The following is a 22,055-nucleotide window of genomic DNA, read 5'->3' as shown; positions in this document are numbered from 1 at the left end:
TGAATGTTAGTTCGATCTTGAATTTTTCAATTTTACCAATTCGGTTATAAATCTTTATGTGAAATTCTAACCAATTCCTGTTGGCCAATTTTCGCCAAAAATTGTGAACATGGAGATTTGCTACATAGGATTAACACCAACAATTGAAGTGCACGTCAGTGATAGGACTAGATTAAAATTTCGCACAAAAATTTAGGATTGACTTAATATCCATACATATTTTTATTACAAATTGAGTAATTTTTCTCAAAAAAAAATTGGGATATTAGCATAGCAGAGGGCATAATTTATGATTTTTTTTTACACAGTAAGAAATGTGCTGATTCGTATCACAATAAATATTAAATATTTGGCAGCATTAATTTTTCTTTGTTTTAATCATTGAGTCATTTTAGCGGGGAGCAAGGACAATCCTAGCTACGAAGTCCATGGTGACACATACCCAAATAGAACAATAATTGTAACAGCGATGTTGATCGTGGTGACCATAACAAAAACTTGTTACCCATGGTTTAAAGATTAAATTAGTGAAACAGTGTTATGATCACCAGAATGTTTTAGAAGTTTCGCATAATCAGTATACTGTAGTAATATGTGTAGGTCCCGTAATTCGAGTGAGATTGTCCCTCTCCTGCAAGAGGCTTTTTTCTCACAAGATTGATCACAAGATTACTTGCCTTAATACTACAAATGGAATTTCAAGTAGATCGTTGGCAACCGCCACCTTCCAATGAATGCCTTGCCTTATAAGTCACCTATTTTCAACAGAAAATTCAAAGAAAAGTAAACTAAAAAGGGAGAGGAGAATCTACTTTAATAGGAGAAAAATTAAGAATTTAGCACTTTGCGTAGTCTATGATGATTGCGTAGTCAGTGATTCATGGCCCTGTGACCAAGTTGATGACTGGCTGAGCACTTCTAAAGTATTTGTAACAGGATGACACTATTTTTACCCTTTTATGACTAAATCCACTCTCACTAACCAATCAATTGCAATTTAAAGTGGTGGCCTTTTCTATTTCTATGTAGAATTTAGTTGTCATAATTAAGAATTTCACATGTTTTTTTTTAATTTAATTGTTGGCACTATGTTTTGCTCTTTAAATTGGATTTTACTTCCCTAAAAAATTCGTTTTGGCAAAAAGAAAAATTTTCAAGAAACCTATTTCTCTTCTACGTTGTCAAACAAATTTATGAATCAATTGTCAATATAGTGTAAAAAAATTTCAACGTAGGTTTTTTTTTTTTTTACACGATCACTTGTATATAAATTTACACTTTTGTTGTGCATATCACCATCAAACATTGTTTTATCAATTGTCATATAATGGGACCATAGGATGAAACAAAAAAAAGACCATCTTTAGAGATTTACCAAAATAAAATCACCATTACATTCTTCAATGTGAAACTTTTAAAAGGTAAAATTCAATTATATCAATTGCATAAAATAATAATTTTTTAAAAAAAATTGCATTTCAGATTGACAAAAATTAATATCATCAATGAAGTGCATGGACAAAATATCGAAATTCCTCATTATAGATAACTTTTTTACATCAATGTTTTTAGTGTATTCCTAAATATTCCTATAACTTCTTTACATTATTTGTGTAAAGATATCTCACCAATAGTAGAGAAAAAAAAAAGACAAATTATTTATTGTAGTAAATTAAGAAACTTGATACATATTTTTTAGAAATTTCTTTTTTCGACAAAACCTATTTTTAGGGAAGTAAAATCTAAATATAAAAAAGGAAACGTAGTGCCTTTAATATTAGTGGGATGCTTACAATAAACAACATGAAACATGTGAAGTGTTTAATTATGACAATCAGATCTCAAATAGAAATAGAACTAAATAAATAAAAAGAAGATGAGGTCATCACTTTAAATTGCAATTAAATGATTAAGGGCAATTTTTTTTTTTTAATAAAAATGGAGTTGACTTAGTAGGGCGGAAATAGCACCCCTCTTGAAAAAAGAGAAGTTAATGCTTCAAATATATTGCTGGGAAAATAATATTAAGGTTTCATTTATCTTGTGAAACATAAATATTTTTTTGGTAAAGGTGAAAAATAAATAATTCATAATTCCTTTTTCTAAAAAATGATTGTTTCTATCGCTTATAAAAATAAATAAATAAAAAATATTTTCATCATTCATAAAACGATAATTTTTTAAAAATATGTTTAAATTATTTATTTTTTATGAAATAAATGAAGTGCAAAAGGCGAAACATATTTTCAAAAGGACCGCATTAACTTTGTCTTTTGAGTAAAAAAATCAATCATCTTCATAACCGTCGCATGTTTGTCCTGTAGTTGGAACTTGGAAGGGGAGGAACATAACATGCACGTGCTCGCTCCGTCGCTATTTAACCAGTACGAGTCCTTTCGTTGCTTCATCAATCCTACTCGTTTCTAAGAAATGGTGAATCACGCTGCCCACGAAAACAATTTTTCTCTCGTTTCTTTTTTCATATCTTTTTGGTTTTACATGAAAATCTGAGAGTCCAAAACATCGCAAGTCATTGAAAAGGAAAGATGGAACCCGCACCAGCTTTTGCACGAGAACCCCACCAAAATAAAATTCTTTGTTAATTTTAAAAATATTAAATAAAAACCTGAAATACCTTTATTTTTTTAAATAAAGATTTGAAGTAGATATTATTTTAATTAAATGCTCGAATTGCTATTATTTTCTTAAATAAGGATCTGAAGTGGATATTATTTCTAATAAAGGCCGAAATGCCATCATTTTCCTAAATAAGGGTTTGAACTTAATCTAGTTTTAAATAAGAGCATATAATAGCCATATCAGTCTCAAATAAGAGCATGAAGTCACTATGCTATGAAGGCCAATTTCGTCTATTAAATTTTAATTTTTTCATTTTTTTTTTCATAAAAAACAAATTGAATAAAAAAACTAAAACTTAAAAAAGAAAACACACATGGATGGGAGGGCTCTCTCTCGCTTGTGGTTGCCGCCTCATCACAAGTGGGGAGGTTGATGCCTAGGTGAGGGTTGCTGCCCTCTCCTGTCTTTGGCGAGGGTCACTAGCAACCTCGCTAGCTATTACTGTCACCCCATCAATGATGGGCCCAACCGCTTGTATGTTTACTCTCTTTTTTTTTTTTTTAAATTATCTTTTTTTTAATGTAATTTAATTAAAATGTAAAATTAAAAATGTGTTTAGATGAAAATACTTCTGATCAGCTGGAATATTATGCTAGCCAACAAGCCAGAGAGCACTTTAGGCTCTAATTTGAAACAAGTTTCCCTTGAAGCCCTTATTTGAAAAAATAATGGCACTTCAAGCCCATATTTCGAATTTTCTCTAATTTTAAGGCTCCGTTCGTTTCATGGAAAATGATTTCCGAGAAAATATTTTCCAAATTTTCCGGCGTTCGTTTCACGGAAAATGAATTCCTTGGGGAAAATGTTTTTCATGAAAGGAAAAAAGTCTTCTAAAAAAGTGAAAAACATTTTCCTCACTTGATCTCTCTTATCTCACACCTCTACAAATCACTTCCTCCTCCACTTTCTTTTTCTTCTTTCTTTTTTGTTAGAATTATCTTTTAATTATATTTTTCTTTTTTAATTCGAATTATTTTTAATTTCCTTTTTCTTTTCTATTTATTTTCTTTTTTATTTTTATTTTTTAATTTTCTTTTCTTTTCTTTGTTTCCCATCTTCTTTTTCTTAGCTAGTTGTCGGCCGTTGCCAGGTGAACCTTGAGCTCGTCGATCTCAAGCTCGCACTCTGCACTCTTGCTTATCTTTTTCTTTATTTATATGCAGTTGTACATTGCTCAAGCAAAGGGCTCTACATACTTTGCTTCTTTTTTCTTTTGTTTATTAGAACACAAAAGACGTAAGGGGAGAACAGGCCACTCAACTGGAAGATTCTCATGAGGGTTGTACATACTTTATTTCTTTTCTCTTTTACTTTTTTTTTAAATTTATACAAACATTTTTTAGAGTAGATGAGCATTTGGCGACAATGATGAAACAAATATATGAAGTAAGTTTGACTGGATTTAAAGGTAAGTTTATATTTGATAGATTTATAGGTTGATAAGCGATGCATGCCTAAGTGGTGAAATCTTAGAAAATATTTTCCTTACTGAACACCGGAAAATATTTTTCAAAACATTTTCAGGTTTTAGCCGAACACTAGAAAATATTGTCATTTTCCTGGAAAATGACTTCTAGGAAAATGTTTTCCAGAAATGACTCATTTTTGGCGAAACGAACGGATCCTAAGGGAGGTACTTGTATATTTTGAGGGAATGAAATAATTTTAAGGAGGCCAATGATCCGTCTGTTTAAAGAAAAACTATTTTTGGTATCATTTCACCAGAATTACTTTCATAATGAAATATCTTTCTCCTATTAAAAGGGACAATGGTTCTACACCAACTTCGACAGAAGATATTTTGTGCAATGAGGAATCTAGCGCCTTTAAATAACATTGTATAATTTTTGACCAAGTTAGAATTTAATCGACGATAAGGTCCAAAAGTTACAAGATCAATCTCAGACTATGTTGGAATTTAATCAACGGCACAAGTTAATGATGGTAAGATACAACATTTGAAATTTAGTCAACAACAAGGTACTAGGATAAATAAACACGCCATAATCTAATCAACGATGGGAATTTGAAAGTTATGACTAAGAAATTAAAGTGCAATATAGGAAAAATAAGATAAAAGGATAATATTTTGATTGATTTGTTCGGGGCTTTCTAGCTAGATAATTGGTGGTATTTATAATGAAAATGTAATAACCACTCAGCAATTGCATCTTCTCCGGTAACCGCAATTGACTCTACCCATGCTCTTTTATTCTCATAGACCCATTCCGCCCATACTTTACATAATCGTCTTCATCGTGTTTTGAGAATTGTGCAATTATTGGTGACTATTCCATGACTAGGCCTCTGAACAGCAACTATTGTTTTCCACAACATGCGTCTTCGATGCTAACCATCTTGTCTCTTTTAGTAATATTTAAAACTTCATTAATGAGAAATTCTTGTCAGTGTTCATACAAGCGGCTACCAATCGTGCGTCCTCGTATTTTAACAACTGGATACGTGGCATTTGTTTATTTTATTGTCAACCATCATGCGTTTTCTTCTATGTCCATTGATGGTCATATATATATATATATATATATATATATATATATACATACCTAATTCACGATACAATATCTAATTCGGAAACAACTCATGACAGGAGGTCCAAGATATGCAAAATGGATAAGATCTATGGCAACGAGAAATAAAACCTCTTTGATAAACATATGGTCCAAAATATGAAAATTAGAAGGTCTCATAAAACTAATTCTACATATCTATTTTGAAAAGAACTCGTGACTTTCGTTAAGTTTAATGTTAAGGTTTTAGATCCTATTTGACTCCGCCGTGAATTGTGCACGCTTTGCATCACTTAATCATCACCACGTGTCATGTGCTTCATTTAAACTCTGCCCATTGGAAACTCGAGATCAATGACCACACCGGACGTTCCATGGATGGGCTGTGCGGGTCATTTGCATTGTCTTGCCTAATCGATGAGCTTACTAGGCATTCTATTAATTGAGTCTTATGAGTTAAGTTCATGTTAGGATGTAAGTGTGAGTGAGTTGTGTTAAATAATTCTTATATTAGAAAGTGTGTGTAAAATAATTAATATATCTCTTAGTTGATTCATAATTTATTAAATTGAGTTTAATTAGATATGTTGATGGGCTCGAACTTGAGATCTCTCTTGGTTATCTCATTTGGTGAAGGTATCAGGCTTCTACTACGCGCTCTCAATAAATGGTATCAAAGCGGATGATAGATTAATGGGCCTCCAATCTAATCAAGATGAGATATCTTGATGTAAAAGAATACTTGGATTAAGAGGAAGTAGACCTAAAAAAACTAAGTGCCCATATGCATGATGAGGAGATTGTTAGGAAGCATGTGTGAGTGAGTTGTGTTAAAAAAATCCCACATTGGAGAATTGATGTAGTGTGGAGCTATTATTTTATCCAAGTTGACACAAAACTCATTTACTTAAATTTTTGAGTGAAGATAAATCTAATTAGATATGTATTTTTTTTTATTGACGGGTTTAGACTTAAGCTCTTTTTTGGAGATTTCCCCATATGAAAGTATTGATTTTTTATCGCATGCTTCCAACAATTTGGCCATTAAATTCGTTACTATGGTCCATGTATTAATGTTAACAATACATTTGGACAGTGAGTGTCCTAGTTATTGATGGGACGAGATGAAGGTAGGGATCTTTTATTGCAGGCATCCAATTTGGCCATTAAATTCGTTACTATGTTCCATGTATTAATGTTCACAATACAGTTGGACAGTGAGTGTCCTAATTATTGATGGGACAAGATGAAGGTAGGGATCTTTTATTGCGGGCATCCAATTTGGCCATTAAATTCATGGTCCAAGTATAAATGTTAACAATTCAATTGGACAGCTGGTGTCATAATTATTGATGGGATGCCTAACTTACTGCTGGGGAAGAAAGGATAGGCTAAGGGTGAAAAAGAATTTGTGATTTTTTTTTTTCTTTTCTTTTTTGAAGGGAGAGGAGGATGGAGACTCGTGCAAGGTGATTTCAATTTTAGGAAGTGACAAGCACCAGGCGGTGGGTCGGGTGGGGGAAGAAAGCAGGGAGGATGAAATAAATGGATGGGGCCCATTTAGCCTCACCTAAAAAAAAATACCGAATGCTAAATAAATTCATTAATGAATAGGTAAGGCTAATAAATAAATAAATAGGTGGGTTAAAATATATTTTGACTTTAATCTCTCTTTAGTCATTTGTTTCATCGATAACTTTTGTTAAAGTCTGAAAATGTCTTTTCAATTTTTTTATGAATAAATTTATTAATGTTATTAGTGTTGATTCATTATAGGCTCTTTTTATTTATTTATTTATTTATGAATTTGAATAGTATATATAAAAATATTTATTTAATATATAACGTGTCTCAATGTCAAAATTCTCTTTTTTTGAAAAATGACGTGTCGACGTGTCGTGTCGTGTCGCGTATTGCATGTTTGTGTCGATACTACTTAACTCACGGTACACGGAAAAAACGATTTGTCTTTATTATATAAAATGAGCTAATTTCATTGATTAACTTTCCATCCAAAAATTTTGCCCTCCCCATTTTCCTTACTCTTTAAAAATAAGCATAAATTCCATAGTCAGTTAACTAGGTCCAATGTGAGTCGAGTTATTCAGCCATTTCAATCATTCTATTCTTAGAAAAAATTCTGATATTAAGATTTTTAGGATACTTACATTAATTAAAAGTATATGATGATTTTATTAATTGAGGATGACAGTAATCTCACCTTATGAGGTAAAATTAAATATGTCAATGTCTTTCTTATGGGAGAATAACACTTTAGCGCAATCCAAGCTCAAATTATGTTAGAATGATTTTTTGACAATAAAAATGAAAGTTAAGAAAAAATTGGTGAAGAGAATGACTTCCCCATGTTGTTTATAAAGTATGGATCAAATGGCTGCAGATACAAATATTATGGATATCTATATTACATATATCGTCATAGTAAAAGTACTTTTTTTTTTTGGGCCTATACGATCTTAGGATGGAAATACAAATCTATTTACCGTATAAAGTTACGCATTAAAAGTAAAAATTGATTATTTTGATTACCTAAAATCTACTTGTGTTAAGAAAATTTCATACTACCATTGTACAAGATAAAAGCCCATTGAAATAGGATTTATATTACACACGCTGTCTTTTTTAATACAAGCAATGTCAGAATGGAAACACAAACCTGTTTATGGAATAAATATACATGCTAAATATAAAAATCGCAATATTTGTCATTCTATAAAACCCGCTTATGTAAAGTAAGAAATTTTTACACGGCGGGTGCACTTAACAAAAATATATGGAAATATGTTGTTTGCAAAGAAGGGAATGGTGGAAGAAAAGAAAAGAAAAAATAGGAATTTCCATAATATTTGTGATGTCATAAAATTTGGAAATGTGGACGTCATTCGGGAAAAGAGAAGGGTACATCATCTTTACAGCTGGAGCTTTGGCTCCATCCCCACGTCGATTATAAAAAGAGAAGATCCATGGGATCAGAAAACAACTTCGACTTCAACCCCTTGAAATTACTTCTCCGCTTTAGAGTTTTACCTGCTCGCGGCACGGCACGGAAACCTCCATGGATATCCAAGACAGTTCGATTCTGAAACCATCGCCAGGTATGTTCTGTTCTTTCCTTTCTTATTCTGATTTGATCCCAAAAGGTGATGGAAAAATTGGAAAAATGTCGCTTTTTGGGGGTTAATTTCTAAGTAATATAAAATGGCAAAATTTTTATCTATTTATTACTTAACAAGTATCCCGATACTTACCACCGGCCGTTGCAGCGTGGATGGTAGATCCTTTGTCCTCCACCGAGGAGGCCAAGGTTCGAAGCCCCTCCGAAGCAGGGAGGCTGAAGCGCTGTGTGGTGACTTAAGCGTGGCGTCGGGGTGGTGGTTTCCCCGCTAGCGACACCTGGGGGTTTACGTGGTGGCTATCGGCCAAAGCGGTTCCTTCAGAAACAAAAAAAAAAAAGTATCCCGACACTTTATAAAGAAAACCCTCGTAAAAAAGAAAAGAGTGTGAAAGGAGAATAATTTGTGCCGAACTTGAGGGCGTGTTTGGTCTAAGAAAATTTTCCAATTTCCTGTTTTTCTTTCCACTAGTTTTCAATGAAAATACGTTTGGTAGAAATTTTGGTTGTCATGTTTTCAACATCTGAACTTTAAAACTCAAAATGACCAAAATTGACAGTATATTTACAAGGTTTGCCTTAAACAACTACACCCGACATGTTTCTATAACTTTCAGTCCTATTGAAAGCTCTTACTTTTCACCCTCCAAACGTCTTTTCAAGAAAATGGAAGTTGAAAGAAGGAGCAATTTTCACTAAAACATTTATGTAAACTGAATGTACCTTAAATACATGAGCTGACTCAAAAGGCAAAAATGTCGATTCAACTAAGCTGGAACTCTTATAATTAAAGTTATGCTCTTAACCCGAGTCCAGGGTACCTAAAATCATGTGATGGACTCAAGTACGTATCCTAAAAAGACATTGCTTAGAATTTTCTGATGTGACCGACGGAAAATGACTCCTAAATAATCGGAAAAATTTTTCTTTTTGAAAAAGAGCTTACATCCAAATTATCGGGGGACGCAAAATTCTTTGTCCCGGTAATTTTAACGAAGTGATTTAAATTGGCGCCATAGAACATCATGAGGATTGGACTTATAACCAAAGTATAGGGGCTAAAAGTGAGATTTCCCAACCTACTAAGACCGAACAAATATAATTCCTCTAGACCAAAAATGCAAAAGCTAATATAGCTAATTGAGGAAAAAGTGTCAGAAAAGTCCTTAACTTGTTATATTTGTGCTAATTTAGTCATAAAATTTTTATTAGTGCAAATTTAATTCTAAATCTTTTGACATAATGTCAATTTAGTCATTCTGACTAATTTTGGCCAAATATTACTAATATGGATGTTGATCGACTAACAAGGCATGGCCGGTGCTAAAGTGTGATAACTTTTAATAATATTTTATATATTTTAAATTTTTATTTATTTATTTATTTTCCTTTTCCTTTTTTGTCTCCCTTCTCCTCCTTCTTCCTCTAATCGATTGCTAGACTACTGTGATTAGCCAGAGGTGAGGGCCGGCGAGGTTGATGTTCTTGGCCTTTGGCAAGCCTCGTCAACCATGGGAGAGGCTCGACCTTGCTAGATCTTGTGAGGCTCAAGCCCCTGTTAGAGGCCGTGAGGTCATGCTTGCGAGGGCTCAAGCCCTCGCTAGTGACTAGGCAACGCTTGACCTTGTTGCATCTGGCGAGGTCAGAGGTTACCCTCATGGCCTCTGACAAGGGCTTGAGCCTTAAGAGTGGCCAGTAAGGTCGACCTCAACCTCGTTGATCCTCGCCTTTAGCCGATCACCGAGGTCCGAAGATCAGCTGGAGGAAGGAGGAAGAAAAGAAAAGAAAAGAAAAGAAAAGAAAAGAAAAAATTCAAAAAATATTAAAATACTATTAAAAGTTGTCAATGTCAGTGCCTGCAGTGTCACGTAGCCGCTCGGTGTTCACACTAGCAATATTCTACCAAAATTAGCCGGAGGAATTAAATTGGCACTAAGTTAGAAGGTTTAAGACTAAATTGACACAAACGTAATAGATTTAAGACTTTTTTGATATTTTGCCCGCTAATTGATTCATCTTTCTTGACCCATGGGCGTGATTATTCCTTTCAAGTGAAATGTCGTACAAAGCAATTTCATCAGGGCAAAACAACTAGGTTCTACATGTTGGGGTTTCATGAATCATGTATAAGAAAAATCAACAAAATAAACGCAGCGGAAACAAAGATAAATATTACACATGATTTTCCTTAGGTGTTGTTCGTGCGTTTTAATAAAAAATCTAAACATAAAAGGGAGTTAAATGAATTACCTCTCGAAGCGCGCTTTGAAACGAGTCGGTTCGGATGTTCTACAATTCGAGTCCCACAAGCGTCGGACCTCTAGTTCAGACACACCAACAACGAACGTCGAACGGAAGAGAGAACCTTCGGATATTCTCCACTTCGATCGTGCTAGCAATCACGTGGAAATGATCCAACGTATCCTCAATGTATTATAGCCACGGCCCGAACGAGATAATGATCTTCTTTCTTGCATCTCAAAGACACAAGAACACGCACACTATTTGCTTTCTATTTTCAGCAAAGCATCATTGATTTCTCGCTTGTGTTTCTCTCGAACAAAACCAAAACCACACTAACTTTTTCTCTGTTTTTCAACAGCAACTCTTTTTCTCAATCTCTCGAACATTTTATAATAAAAATGACCAGCAACGGTTGCTGATCGTCCATAGTGGACGATCGTGCATGAGCGGACCATCGTGCATGAGCAACCGCTCATGCACGATCTTGGCATGATGGTCAGCGGTTGCTGACCATCCATGCTTCGTGCATAATGGTCAGCAACCGCTGACCATTACGCTTCGTGCATGTGCACGAATTCGTGCACATGCATGAAGCTTTATTTTATTTTTAATTTTTTAATTATTATTTATTAATAAGTTTTTAGGGCATACTACTAACACTACATAGTTTACTTATTTTTAAGAGACTGCACGAGACTAATCCCTTTAACACATGATTCCCGAACCAGTCAATTCACTACAATCATCTCCCAAAAAGAAATATGTAACGTCGTTTTGAGTGAAATATAACTTGTCAATAAAAGTGGTTGTCACTGTAATGACAAAGTTTAAGATAACATTAGAAGAGAAAATTCACTAACAAACACATGGTGAAAGATACATGCATGGCTGAACGTTCTTGCCACAAAAACAACAAAAATAACGTGGGTTTTCTAAGAAAAATTAGATCAATTCTTTTTCCCAACTATTATGTCTATCCAATAAAGTTAAACAATATAATCATTTAAGAAAAAAAATCCATGCAATGCATTTGTATGAATGTTGTAAACTTGTATCTTGTATAGATGGTGACTTATCTATTAATTTATTAATCGATAAAATTGATATGATTAAGTTAATTCATAATTTTTTATTTATGTATAGTTCTATTATAGTTATCATGTAGAATTATGAAGATACATAAATTTTGTATAAACTTAATTTATGAACGATATGGCATATAAGATTTAATGGCATCGGGATCTTGAAAATAACTCATCATCTCTATTAATTTAAACATTAATTGTTTTTTTTTAAGTTTATTATCTAAGTTTAATATAGAAAATTTCAGGCACCGAATGAGCCTAATACTACTTTTGTATACATGATCCAAAGCGTACAAAATGTAATTAATTTTTCTACAGTTATTTATGTCAATTTCTCTTTTGGTAACACAGAGGTTCGCATAGACTTGAGTTCAGAGGACATGGCATCTGATCAAGCTTGCCAAGACAGTTGCAAAACAACCAGAGGTTTGTCACTTTGAACTTTTAATTTTTGTTTTTCATAAATCTTGAGTTTCAAGCATCTTAACTTTTTCAATCCCAATACTTCAAGTCTCAGAGCATACATATGCTGACATATAAATTGAAGTATAACCTTTTTATAATTTTTAAAATCTGGATAATATCTTGAATTATAATTGAGAAAGCCCAATTTTTTTTTTTTTTTTTACTTCCGAAATGTAAAAGAATGTGATCATAATTTACTTAACAATATCATGGATAAGATCAATCGCAATGAGACAAAAAACTTACAAAATCGCATTGTCCACTATGTGAAAGTAGAACGTCCCTCCCACTAATTGATGATACAATTTCTATCTCGAAAAGAAAGTCGTGATCTTTGTTAAGTTTAATGTTAATTTTTTTTTTGTTTAAAAGTTTACTATCTAAGTTCAATGAAAAGAAAATGCATGCACTGTTTGAGCTAGTATGCATGATATAAAGCATACGAAGTGGAATTAAATTTTCTAAGGTTGATTATATCCGTTTCTCTTTATGGTAACAAAGAAGTTCACGTAGAAGAGAGCTCACAAGGCATGGCCACTGATAAAGCTTCTCAAGATGGCTGCAAAACAACCAGAGATTTGTCACTTTGAACTTTTAATTTTCGTTTTTCATAAATCTTGTGTTTCATGGATTTTGACTTTTGTTAGTCCAAGTCACTTTGAATTTCATCCAATATATGGAACCTAGAAGGTCCCACAAAACTAATTCCTAATTTGATACCTATCTGAAAAAAGAAGAAGAAAAACCAGAGAAAACTCACGATCTAAGTTTAACGTTGATTTTTTTTCTTTTTTTGCTTAAAATTTTACCATCTAAGTTTCATGCAAACAATTCCATGTGATGAATGAGCCTGATACCAATAATGTATACATGATCTAAAGCATATAGAGTAAAATTAGTTAGGTTATTTATATTCATTGAATTTTTGGTAACAAAGAGTTTCACGAAAAGAGGACTATAGAAGGCATGGCAACTTATAAAGCTTCCCAAGTTGGTCGCAAAAAACCTAGGGGTTTGTCTCTTTTTGAGCTTTTAATTTTAGTTTTTCATAAACCTTTTGTTTAATGCAATTTGACTTTTGTTAGTCCAAATCACTTTGAATTTCACGGCATACAAATTCTAACATATAAACTTACAGATAATCTTTTCATTTTTTTTAAAAATTTGAACAATATCTTTAATTGAGAAACCCCCAAAGGAAATACTCTTTTACTTCCAAAGAGTAACAAAACGCGCTTACAATGTATGAATGATATCGCGGATTAGATCAATGGCAACTACGAATTAAAACTCAGTAAAAACGCATTGTCTGATGTATGAAACTTAGAAGGTCTCACAAAACTAATTCATGATTCAATACCTATTTATAAAAACTCATGATCTCTGTTGATTTTTCTTGTTTAGAAATTTACCATATAAGTTTTGTGCAGAAAATTCCACTGCAATGAATGAGCCTGGTACCAGTCATCTATGCAAGATCTAAAGCATACAAAGTGTGATTAAATTTTCCAAGTTTAAGTGTATTCATTTTCAAACACAGCAATCAAAACTTTTACCAAACCTACTTTTATTGACAAATTTGGAAATGAAAATATCGGAAAATTTCCATTATATATTAGATGAAAACTTTCGGGTGGCGCTATCTCCATACCTTATCCGACTATATGTACCCCATTTTCTTTAAAAATACAAAGTTGCCCTTCATTATTCAATTGCAATTTTAAGTGTTAGCCCTCAATTTATTTACTTCCCTTCTTTTGTTAGCTTTTCTATTTCTGTGTAGGATCTAGTTGCCATAACTAAGAACATCACATGTTTTGTTTTTCTTTATTATGGATAGGTCTTGTTTATATTCCCAGTGATAATCATTTTCACTCAAGTAATCCAACCACTATAACGTAAAAACAAAATAAAAACAAGTTATGCTTTACTTGCATACCTTTACATTAGGCGAGGTACTTCTATAAAAAGAAGGAATGAACTCCGCTTAGGGGGACCAAAATTCTTTGATAATTGGATATCTTACCCATTTTCACATCCTCCATTTAATTTGTTGTTGAAAGACTGCAATGAGGAGAGCAACCTGATGGCGCCTCCACCAAGTGAAATACAAGGAGATTCGAATCCTGTTGAACCACCACCAGGTACATATTTATGTTCCAACCCAAAAAAATTTATGGTGTAAGCAATGTGGTCTTATAATTTCTTCGTTTCCTTTATCTAGTTTGGCGGCATATGTAATTGGAACTAAATACAGGGACCAAAGATAAATAAATTTCCAACAATGAACTAAAAATGCAAAAGCAATGTGTGGCCATCAAATACAGTTGATTGATTCAAGAAACCAGTAAGCAAAAGCAAAACGTATTACTCAAAGTCAAATATCCTAAGTTTGGTATGACTTGGCTGCACAAGTTCCCTCATAGTTTTGGATGATGGTGCGACTGCTTTTTGTCAATCCTAGTTTCGTCACTCATAAGAACTCAATGACCAATTCATTAAAATTAACTACCAGCAAACTTCCTCTTATCGGAAAGTTTTGTCCGAGCAATCACCTTGCGAGGACTAATTATTTTCCATTTCTACTTGAAATGCGAATCGGATTGGCAGTTGGTTGTCTAACAAAGCAATTCCGTCAAGAGCGCACGGCAAAACCAACGGGTTTTGAATATTCAATTACTTATCATTAAGAGACTACATGACTCGTCCTTTAAAGACATGATTCTCGAGCTAATCAATTCACTATAGTCATCTCTAGAAAGGAAATCATGTTGTTGTTCTAAGCCAAAAATAACTCTTCAATAAAAATGGTGGTCACTATTATGAGTGATGAAGCTTTTGATATTTCTACTGTCCTTATACCTGTTTTTGGGCCAGACAAAGTGAGATACCCGTTTTTGCCGATAGATTTATTCAGCTAAAAGCTTGCAAAATAACTTGCCCGAATTACTTTCCTCAGCTCGAGAAAGAAGTTGCTTAACTTGGAAAGGACTCCTTTGGTCTCAAGGAATATAATGAACTGTATCATAAAAAAGAGAGACAGAGTTACCTTCAAGTAATAGTTCGATCACTAGATATTGAACCTAATTATGTGTGGCCCTAGAGCTTGAGTTTACTTACCAACTTGTAAAGGTCTAGTCTTTATTTCTAGTGATAATCTTTTTTACACTAAAAAAAAATAATCCTTTTTACACTCAAGTAATCCAACCTCTTCGATAAAAAAAAAAAAGTAATTGACTCACTATAAAGTGAATAAAGAATTATATGCTTTACTTGCTCTAGGTGTAGGTTTATGTCAGGGGAGGTACTTGTATAAAAGGAAGGAATGAACTCGGCCTAGGAAGACTAAAACTCTTTGATAATTGAATATCTTACCCATTTTTGGTATGAACGATGTGGTCTTATAATTTCTTTGTTTCCTTTATCTAGTTTGGCGGCATATTCAATTGGAACTAATAACAGAGGCCGAAAATTTTTAATTTCCACGAACTACAAATGCAAAAGCAATGTGTGGCCACCAAATACTGCTAGTTGATTCATTTTCCGAGCCCATGGCATGACTATTCGTTTCAAGCAAACAGTAAATACGCAAAATGTCCCCATTTAAAAATTCTAGATTCTCTTGTCAACAAAAAAAAAATTCTAGATTCTAGAGTGACTATTCGGCTTTTTCGCCCCCCTAAATTGAAGGAACATATAAGTTTCAGAAAGGCGTTTCGCGTCAACTCTGGTTTTCTTCCTTCTATTCTCCAAGATGTTTGTGTGGACGTGGACTCCAACACAGAAACCAATCCTTCAGAATGAGTTAAAGGAACACTTCTCTTGATGAAGCAGTGCAGGGTACGCCATTGCCAAGGGAGCCGTTCCTTTTTCTGTTTATTAAATAGGATTTACCTAAGTCGTTCATAATGAGTTGATATATGTTGCATAATTCTCTTTCTACCGAAATAAATAAATAAATAAATTGCCAGAATAGGCACTCAAGTAAATGATTTTTTGCTGATATGGCTCTCAAATGATTAAAAAAAAAAAAAGAGAAGAAGTCATGGCACGCAAATGATTAAAAAGACGATTCAAAAGGCACAACATCTGATAAAGCTTCTCAAGGAGGTCATGGACCATTTAAAGGTGTGCCACTTCGAAGTTTTAGTTCTCATTTTTTCATAAATCTCTAGTTGGCTGCATTTTATTTTGCTCCAAAACACTAAAAATTTGTAGCAGATAAATATTAAAATATGAATTCAAATATAATCTCATCATAATTTTCAAAATTTGAATAATATCTTGAATTATAACTAAGAACCCCCAATTTTTTTTTTTTTTTTTACTTTGAACGAGTAAAAGATCATGCTCATCAATTATGAATGATATTGTGGATAAGACCAATGGCAACAAGAAAACTCATTCACTATACAATACATATCTCCAAAAAATAACTCAGGATATCTCTTAAGTGTAATGTCTAATTTTTTGTTTAAAAGTTTACCATCTAAGTTTAATACAAAAAATTCCACGCAATGAATGAGCTTGACACGAATCTTGAATAGATGACCTATAGCATACAATGTGTAATTAATTTTTCTAAGGTTATGTATGTTCATTTATCTTTTGGTGACAAAGAGATTCTTGCGGACTCGAGTTCAGAAGACACATCATCTGATAAAGCTTCCGAAGATGGTTGCAAAACAACTACACGTTTGTCACTTTTAACTTTTAATTTTTTCTTTTTCATAAATCTTATGTTTCTTGCATTTTCAATTTTTTTTAATTCAAAATATTTTAAATTCACGGCGTACAAATGCTGACATAAAGTTAAAACATGATCTTCCCCTAATTTTAAATTCATAATAATATCCTCAATTTTAATTGAGAAAGCCCCTCGCCCCTCACACCGCTCCTCCTCACCCCCGCTAAAAGAAAAGAGAAGAAAGAACTGACTTCCAAAGAGCAAACGAAGGCGCTCATGGAAACAGGCCTGTTGAGTAACGACCGCCCCTTGATTTGGATTGGCATTTCATCGGAACTTTTTGCACTTGCACGTGACCCTAAAAAATAGAAGTGCGAAAGACTTCAGGACTTTTAAATTTCAATATTTGCAGTCATGCTAAAAGTGGAGGTCATTGAGAGGTATCGACCATTGTTTGAGGCCGCGGTAAAAGGTGATTGGAAAGCTGTCAAGGAAATCCTCAAACGAGATCCCGAAGCAATCACGGCCACACTTTTGACCACAGGAAAGGGTGAAGCTACGGTGCTCGATATTGCGCGTATGGCCAGACAATATCAATTGGTCAAAAAGCTGTTCAAGCGTGTCCCTCCAGAAGAAGCTCGCTCTTTTTGTTGTGCCATCTCCGATGCCGATTGGGGAGGACGCAGATGGAGGGAATTACTAGAGGAACTAGAAGAAATACCTAACCTAGGTGAGTTTGTCGTGTCGATTGCTACTGAAAGAGCTTTTAGGCAGAAGGAGGTTTTCTGGTACCTGGCCACGCATATAAAATCCATCCCAGACCGTGAGATCGTGGCCAACCTTATTGTGGCTGGCCATTTGGGTAGGATTTCACACTACTCATCTTATCTGATTTCCTTCATTATTTACTTGACCTAACTTTTTTGTTTTTTGTGTCGCAAAAGACATAGTCTTGTATTTAGCTAAAAAATACCCGGACTTAACCGATGAGAACATATTCGAAGACATTGCGGAAAGCAAGTCTTACTACCGTAGTGGAGCTCGACTCAATTTTTGGGAAAAGTGTATATACCAATGTAGGTACTTTTTGTGCTTCTTTTGTTAGATATGACAATTAGAGCAACTCTATTTTCATAGTTTTCACTCTATCTATTCCCTTAATAGGTATCCCTTCATTGGTTGATACATCATTTGACAATGCCAAAGACACGAAGATGGCTCGAGGTATTTTGTTAATCTACCGATGGATGGACTAACACAGCAAAAAGCATATCATTCAAAGATCTTATTCACAAAAAAGTTAGGGGATAGGGACTACATCAGTGTGTACCATTAATTACTAAACCATGATGTGTGTAACAAGTAAAAATATAATTTAACAACAAGCTTACCGCGATTTAGCTAAAACACTTACTTTTTTTTTTTCCAATGAACCTACTGAAATATCCCCCCTCTCTCTCTCCCTCTAGTATTGTTTCTTTATATATTATACTAACTACAAAACTGCCTTTATTTTTATCATCTATATAATCTTATCAATTTCACAATATAAATGTCAAATTACACCAAAAAAGATATTATAATATAATGTATCCTCTTATCATTTTTCCCAGACTTGATTGTTAATTTTAATTTATGATATCATATTTTAATCACAAAAGTTACATAGAAGATTAGAAAATTCTAGTTATGCTGGCTTATAAATACACAATTAATTGCCTATTTTTATCAAATAGTTTGAGGAAAACTTTATTTCAAAGTTGAAGATTAAAATTTAATCTAATTATCTAGCCGATTTTGACATTGTGAGTGTTTTTCTGAAATAAGTATGTAGGTTTATAAAGTTTAACATTGTTGATTTGTGCTTTCTTTTGGGCTTTTTACATTTTAATATGAATTACAAGACAGGAGTTAAAAATTTATTTATGCCTTCTTCACTTTAAAACTCACTAAAATTTTTCAAAGGAAAGTTTTAAGCATATTCTAAGTTTTGATACACTTGATATGAGATCGAATCTACAATTGATAGTAATTACTTTCTTCATAATTGGAGTAGAACAACAAGAAGTTTCTTATTTTTTTCCCTTTAAGTTCTTATCCTTTTTTAATATTTAGATATGATCTAAATGTAATTATGTTTGACATGTGATCAATTTTTCTTTTCCATTTCTGATCAAGATCGGTTAGATAACTAAATTGAATTTTAATTTTCGACTTTGAAATATAGTTTCATTTATACCATTTGATAAAAATAGGAAATTAATCGTGTGTTCATAAGCTATCATAATTAGAAATATCTTGTGAGTGATATTTTGTTGAGTGTAATGGAACATTTGTATTGTGAAATTGATGAGAGAGATGATAAAAATAAATGTAGTTTCGTGGGTTAGCCTACTGAAAAAAGAAACAATAATTTGAAAATAGAGATGAGGGTATTTTGGTAAGTTAACTTAAAAAAAGAGTGTCTTAGTTAAAACGGGGGTGGAAATAGAGCTGCCCTTAACATCTTTATAATTAGTTTGAGAAGTCCTACTCAATGTCAAATTGTGAAGTAGAATTATTGGGAATCGTAAATTTGAATATCAAGTCATATGGACTGATTGATCCAAGTTGTTTTCTAACATATTTAAGCATTATTAAATTTAATTACATGTGCAATTTTCATTTCATAAATGTGATACGTCTCTTTTCGTTCATCATCAATTCCTAATATGCTGACTGGGATTCTTCTCTCCTCTTAGTGGTGGTAGAACCAGTAATTCGTCGGTTCAAGAAATTACTCTAAAATCTTGCCACAAAACCAAGTACACGAATTCGCATAGTATCTTTAGACAAAAAAAAAAAAAAAAAAAAAAAGTGGTGTTATCTACAGAAAAATGACTTTATTTATCCATGGTGGAGATCTCTATTTTATATTGTAAATTGATATGATCGATGTATCCGTTTAGGATCATAGTTTTTAATATGGACTGGTTCTCGATTCATATATTATTATATGATTGGATTCCATTCAATTCAAAGTCTAATCGATATGTGTCCATTAAGAGAATCTGTAAAAATAGTTAGGTCGAAAACAGATCTATTGATCCACAGCTAAATCTGTCCTATTTTCAGAAAAAATTTCTCTGACAATGTTTGTGTTCATCCATAAATCTATCTGTTCTCTTATGCATGCATTTTGATTTTCAAGTCATATGAAGTTTGCTTCCGCGATTAATACATTATATTCATCATTCTCTTCTCAACGACACAAATGCAAAAGCCTCCATGACCTCTTGAATTTTCATCGCAGGTAAAATTGCTCATCGAATGTTACGTGTAGTACCTTTTGTCAATAGGATTGGAGAATTGAAGTTGAGGCACGAATGCTGGCTTGAGTTATCAAATCTAGCTTTCAAGCGGATAAAGGATCACAAGGAAACTCCTGAAATACTCAAATCGATTTCGGACATTGTCCTTCAAGCTACATCTAGTGGAATATTTGAAATTGTAAAGTTATGTCTTAAGCAATATCCGGAATTGATGTGGGATGAAGAATTCGCAATACAACTGGTTAAAAAGGTTGTGAGGGCACGGCATGTTGAGTTGTATAGACTATTGAATGCATACGACACAATTCCAAGATTGCGTCACAACTTGATGTCTGAAGTAGTAGAATGGACACCAGGAAACGTACCGGCTGATGTTTCTGGGTCAGCTTTTCTTATGCAAAGGGAACTTCAATGGTTTCAGGTTCGTTCACTATATTTGCTTGCCACTCTTTAATTTATTTACATTCATGTTAATAAACGTCCTTTATTTTCTGAAGGTACTGGAAGATAGGAGCAGTCCTTTACTTCAAAGTACAACATTTAAGGTCGGTTTACCTTATTTGTTTTGCCACCCTTTTGTGCTCTTTAATTTACATTTGTGTTGATACATGAAGGTGATGAAAGATGAGAGCGATCCTTCTTCTAGTAGTCTTGAATTGGAACCAGTGGAAAAAGGGAGAGGGAAAACGTGCTGGGAATTATTTTTAGAACAGCGCAAGGATTTGCTCCAAGAGGCAGAACAATGGATGAATGATACATCAACATCTTGTAGCCTTGTAGCAACTCTCATCACTACAGTAGCTTTTGCTGCGGCTTTTACTGTACCTGGAGGCAACGACAATATAGGGATCCCGATCTTTTTGAAGAAGACCTCATTCATGGTATTCGCGATTGCGGACGCTCTAGCTCTCTTCTCCTCTATCACCGCCACTTTGATGTTCTTGGCCATCCTAACTTCGCGCTATGCTGCAAAAGATTTCCTCCACTCCCTACCAAGAAAAATGATATTGGGCCTCACCTTTCTCTTTCTCTCTTCGGCCTTTATGCTCGTGGCTTTTGGCTCTGCTCTTACGACTGTCCTAAGCGGAAGATGGGAGTGGATTTACATCCCCATTACTTTGTTGGCTGCCATCCCTGTCATATTGTTCGTAATCCTACAGCTTCCCTTATATGTTGAAATGGTTGAATCCACCTATCGGCCTCGCCTCTATCATCCCATGAAGATTTGGAAATGATTTCTGCTATTATTATGGAACAAGGACATTCGTGATGTGATCTTTGTTTGCACTTGTTATTATGTGTGAAATGCAGATATTATGGGTTTTACCTTAATGTATGTTGTCAAGTGCACACCTTATCTCTATGGGTTATTTGGTTTTTTTACCCCAAACAGTGAGCGATTACTTCATTGCTCGCTGTATTAACTACTAAGGTAAAACCCAATTCTTCAAAAAAAAAGAAAAAAAAGAAGGGGAAAATGGCCATCAATATTTAATATTGATAGGGTTCATCCATAGAAATTCTCTATCCTACAGAAGATGGCCACCCAAGTAGTGGCCCAACACAAGGAAATCCTCATATGGCAAGTCGAGCAAACAACTATTTTAGTTCAATGGAAGCTCAGCCTTCAAAATCAGTCTTCACCCACTGCCCACACTTCCGCCGCATCCTCTCATCCAAATCTTTGGCTTTGACCTCTGCCATCTTAGCCGCATTGGCCATCGATGCCTCCTACACTTCCATTGACGTTTCAATGTCGGGACAAGATGACCAAATGAGATATACTCTCAGAGCAAACGACCTAGAATCTCAAAGGTCATGCCTCAACGGCCAAACATCTGAGAATAAATTGTCTATGAGCTAGCGGATATCTCTGCACATGTCTCTCGCATAAGTCCAGCGAAAGGAAGCAAGAGCAAAGTATGTTTTGAATTCACCTTGTGATGTTACGATTGAGGTTTT

At 33.8% G+C, this 22,055-nt stretch overlaps 1 protein-coding gene across 1 annotated transcript; it reads left to right on the top strand.

The window, feature by feature from the left end:
- Nucleotides 1-17,971: 17,971 nt before the first annotated feature.
- LOC120289396 (ankyrin repeat-containing protein ITN1-like) lies at nt 17,972-21,407 on the top strand. Its single transcript, XM_039304227.1, has 4 exons — nt 17,972-18,006; nt 20,075-20,514; nt 20,591-20,638; nt 20,708-21,407. Exons 1-4 carry the CDS (start codon nt 17,997-17,999, stop codon nt 21,326-21,328), a joined length of 1,119 nt encoding a protein of 372 aa, XP_039160161.1. The 5' UTR covers nt 17,972-17,996; the 3' UTR covers nt 21,329-21,407.
- The last annotated feature ends 648 nt before the right edge of the window (nt 21,408-22,055 follow it).

This window comes from Eucalyptus grandis, chromosome 11, assembly GCF_016545825.1.
Source record: "Eucalyptus grandis isolate ANBG69807.140 chromosome 11, ASM1654582v1, whole genome shotgun sequence".
Classification (NCBI taxonomy): domain Eukaryota; kingdom Viridiplantae; phylum Streptophyta; class Magnoliopsida; order Myrtales; family Myrtaceae; genus Eucalyptus; species Eucalyptus grandis.
This window is presented reverse-complemented; position numbering and strand designations above follow the sequence as displayed.

Bases quoted from the DNA above. Each gene is read 5' to 3' on its own strand.
- LOC120289396 (XM_039304227.1), top strand. The intron at 20,515-20,590 runs GTTCGTTCACTA...TATTTTCTGAAG, and splicing joins GGGAACTTCAATGGTTTCAG to GTACTGGAAGATAGGAGCAG. The intron at 20,639-20,707 runs GTCGGTTTACCT...TGATACATGAAG, and splicing joins TTCAAAGTACAACATTTAAG to GTGATGAAAGATGAGAGCGA.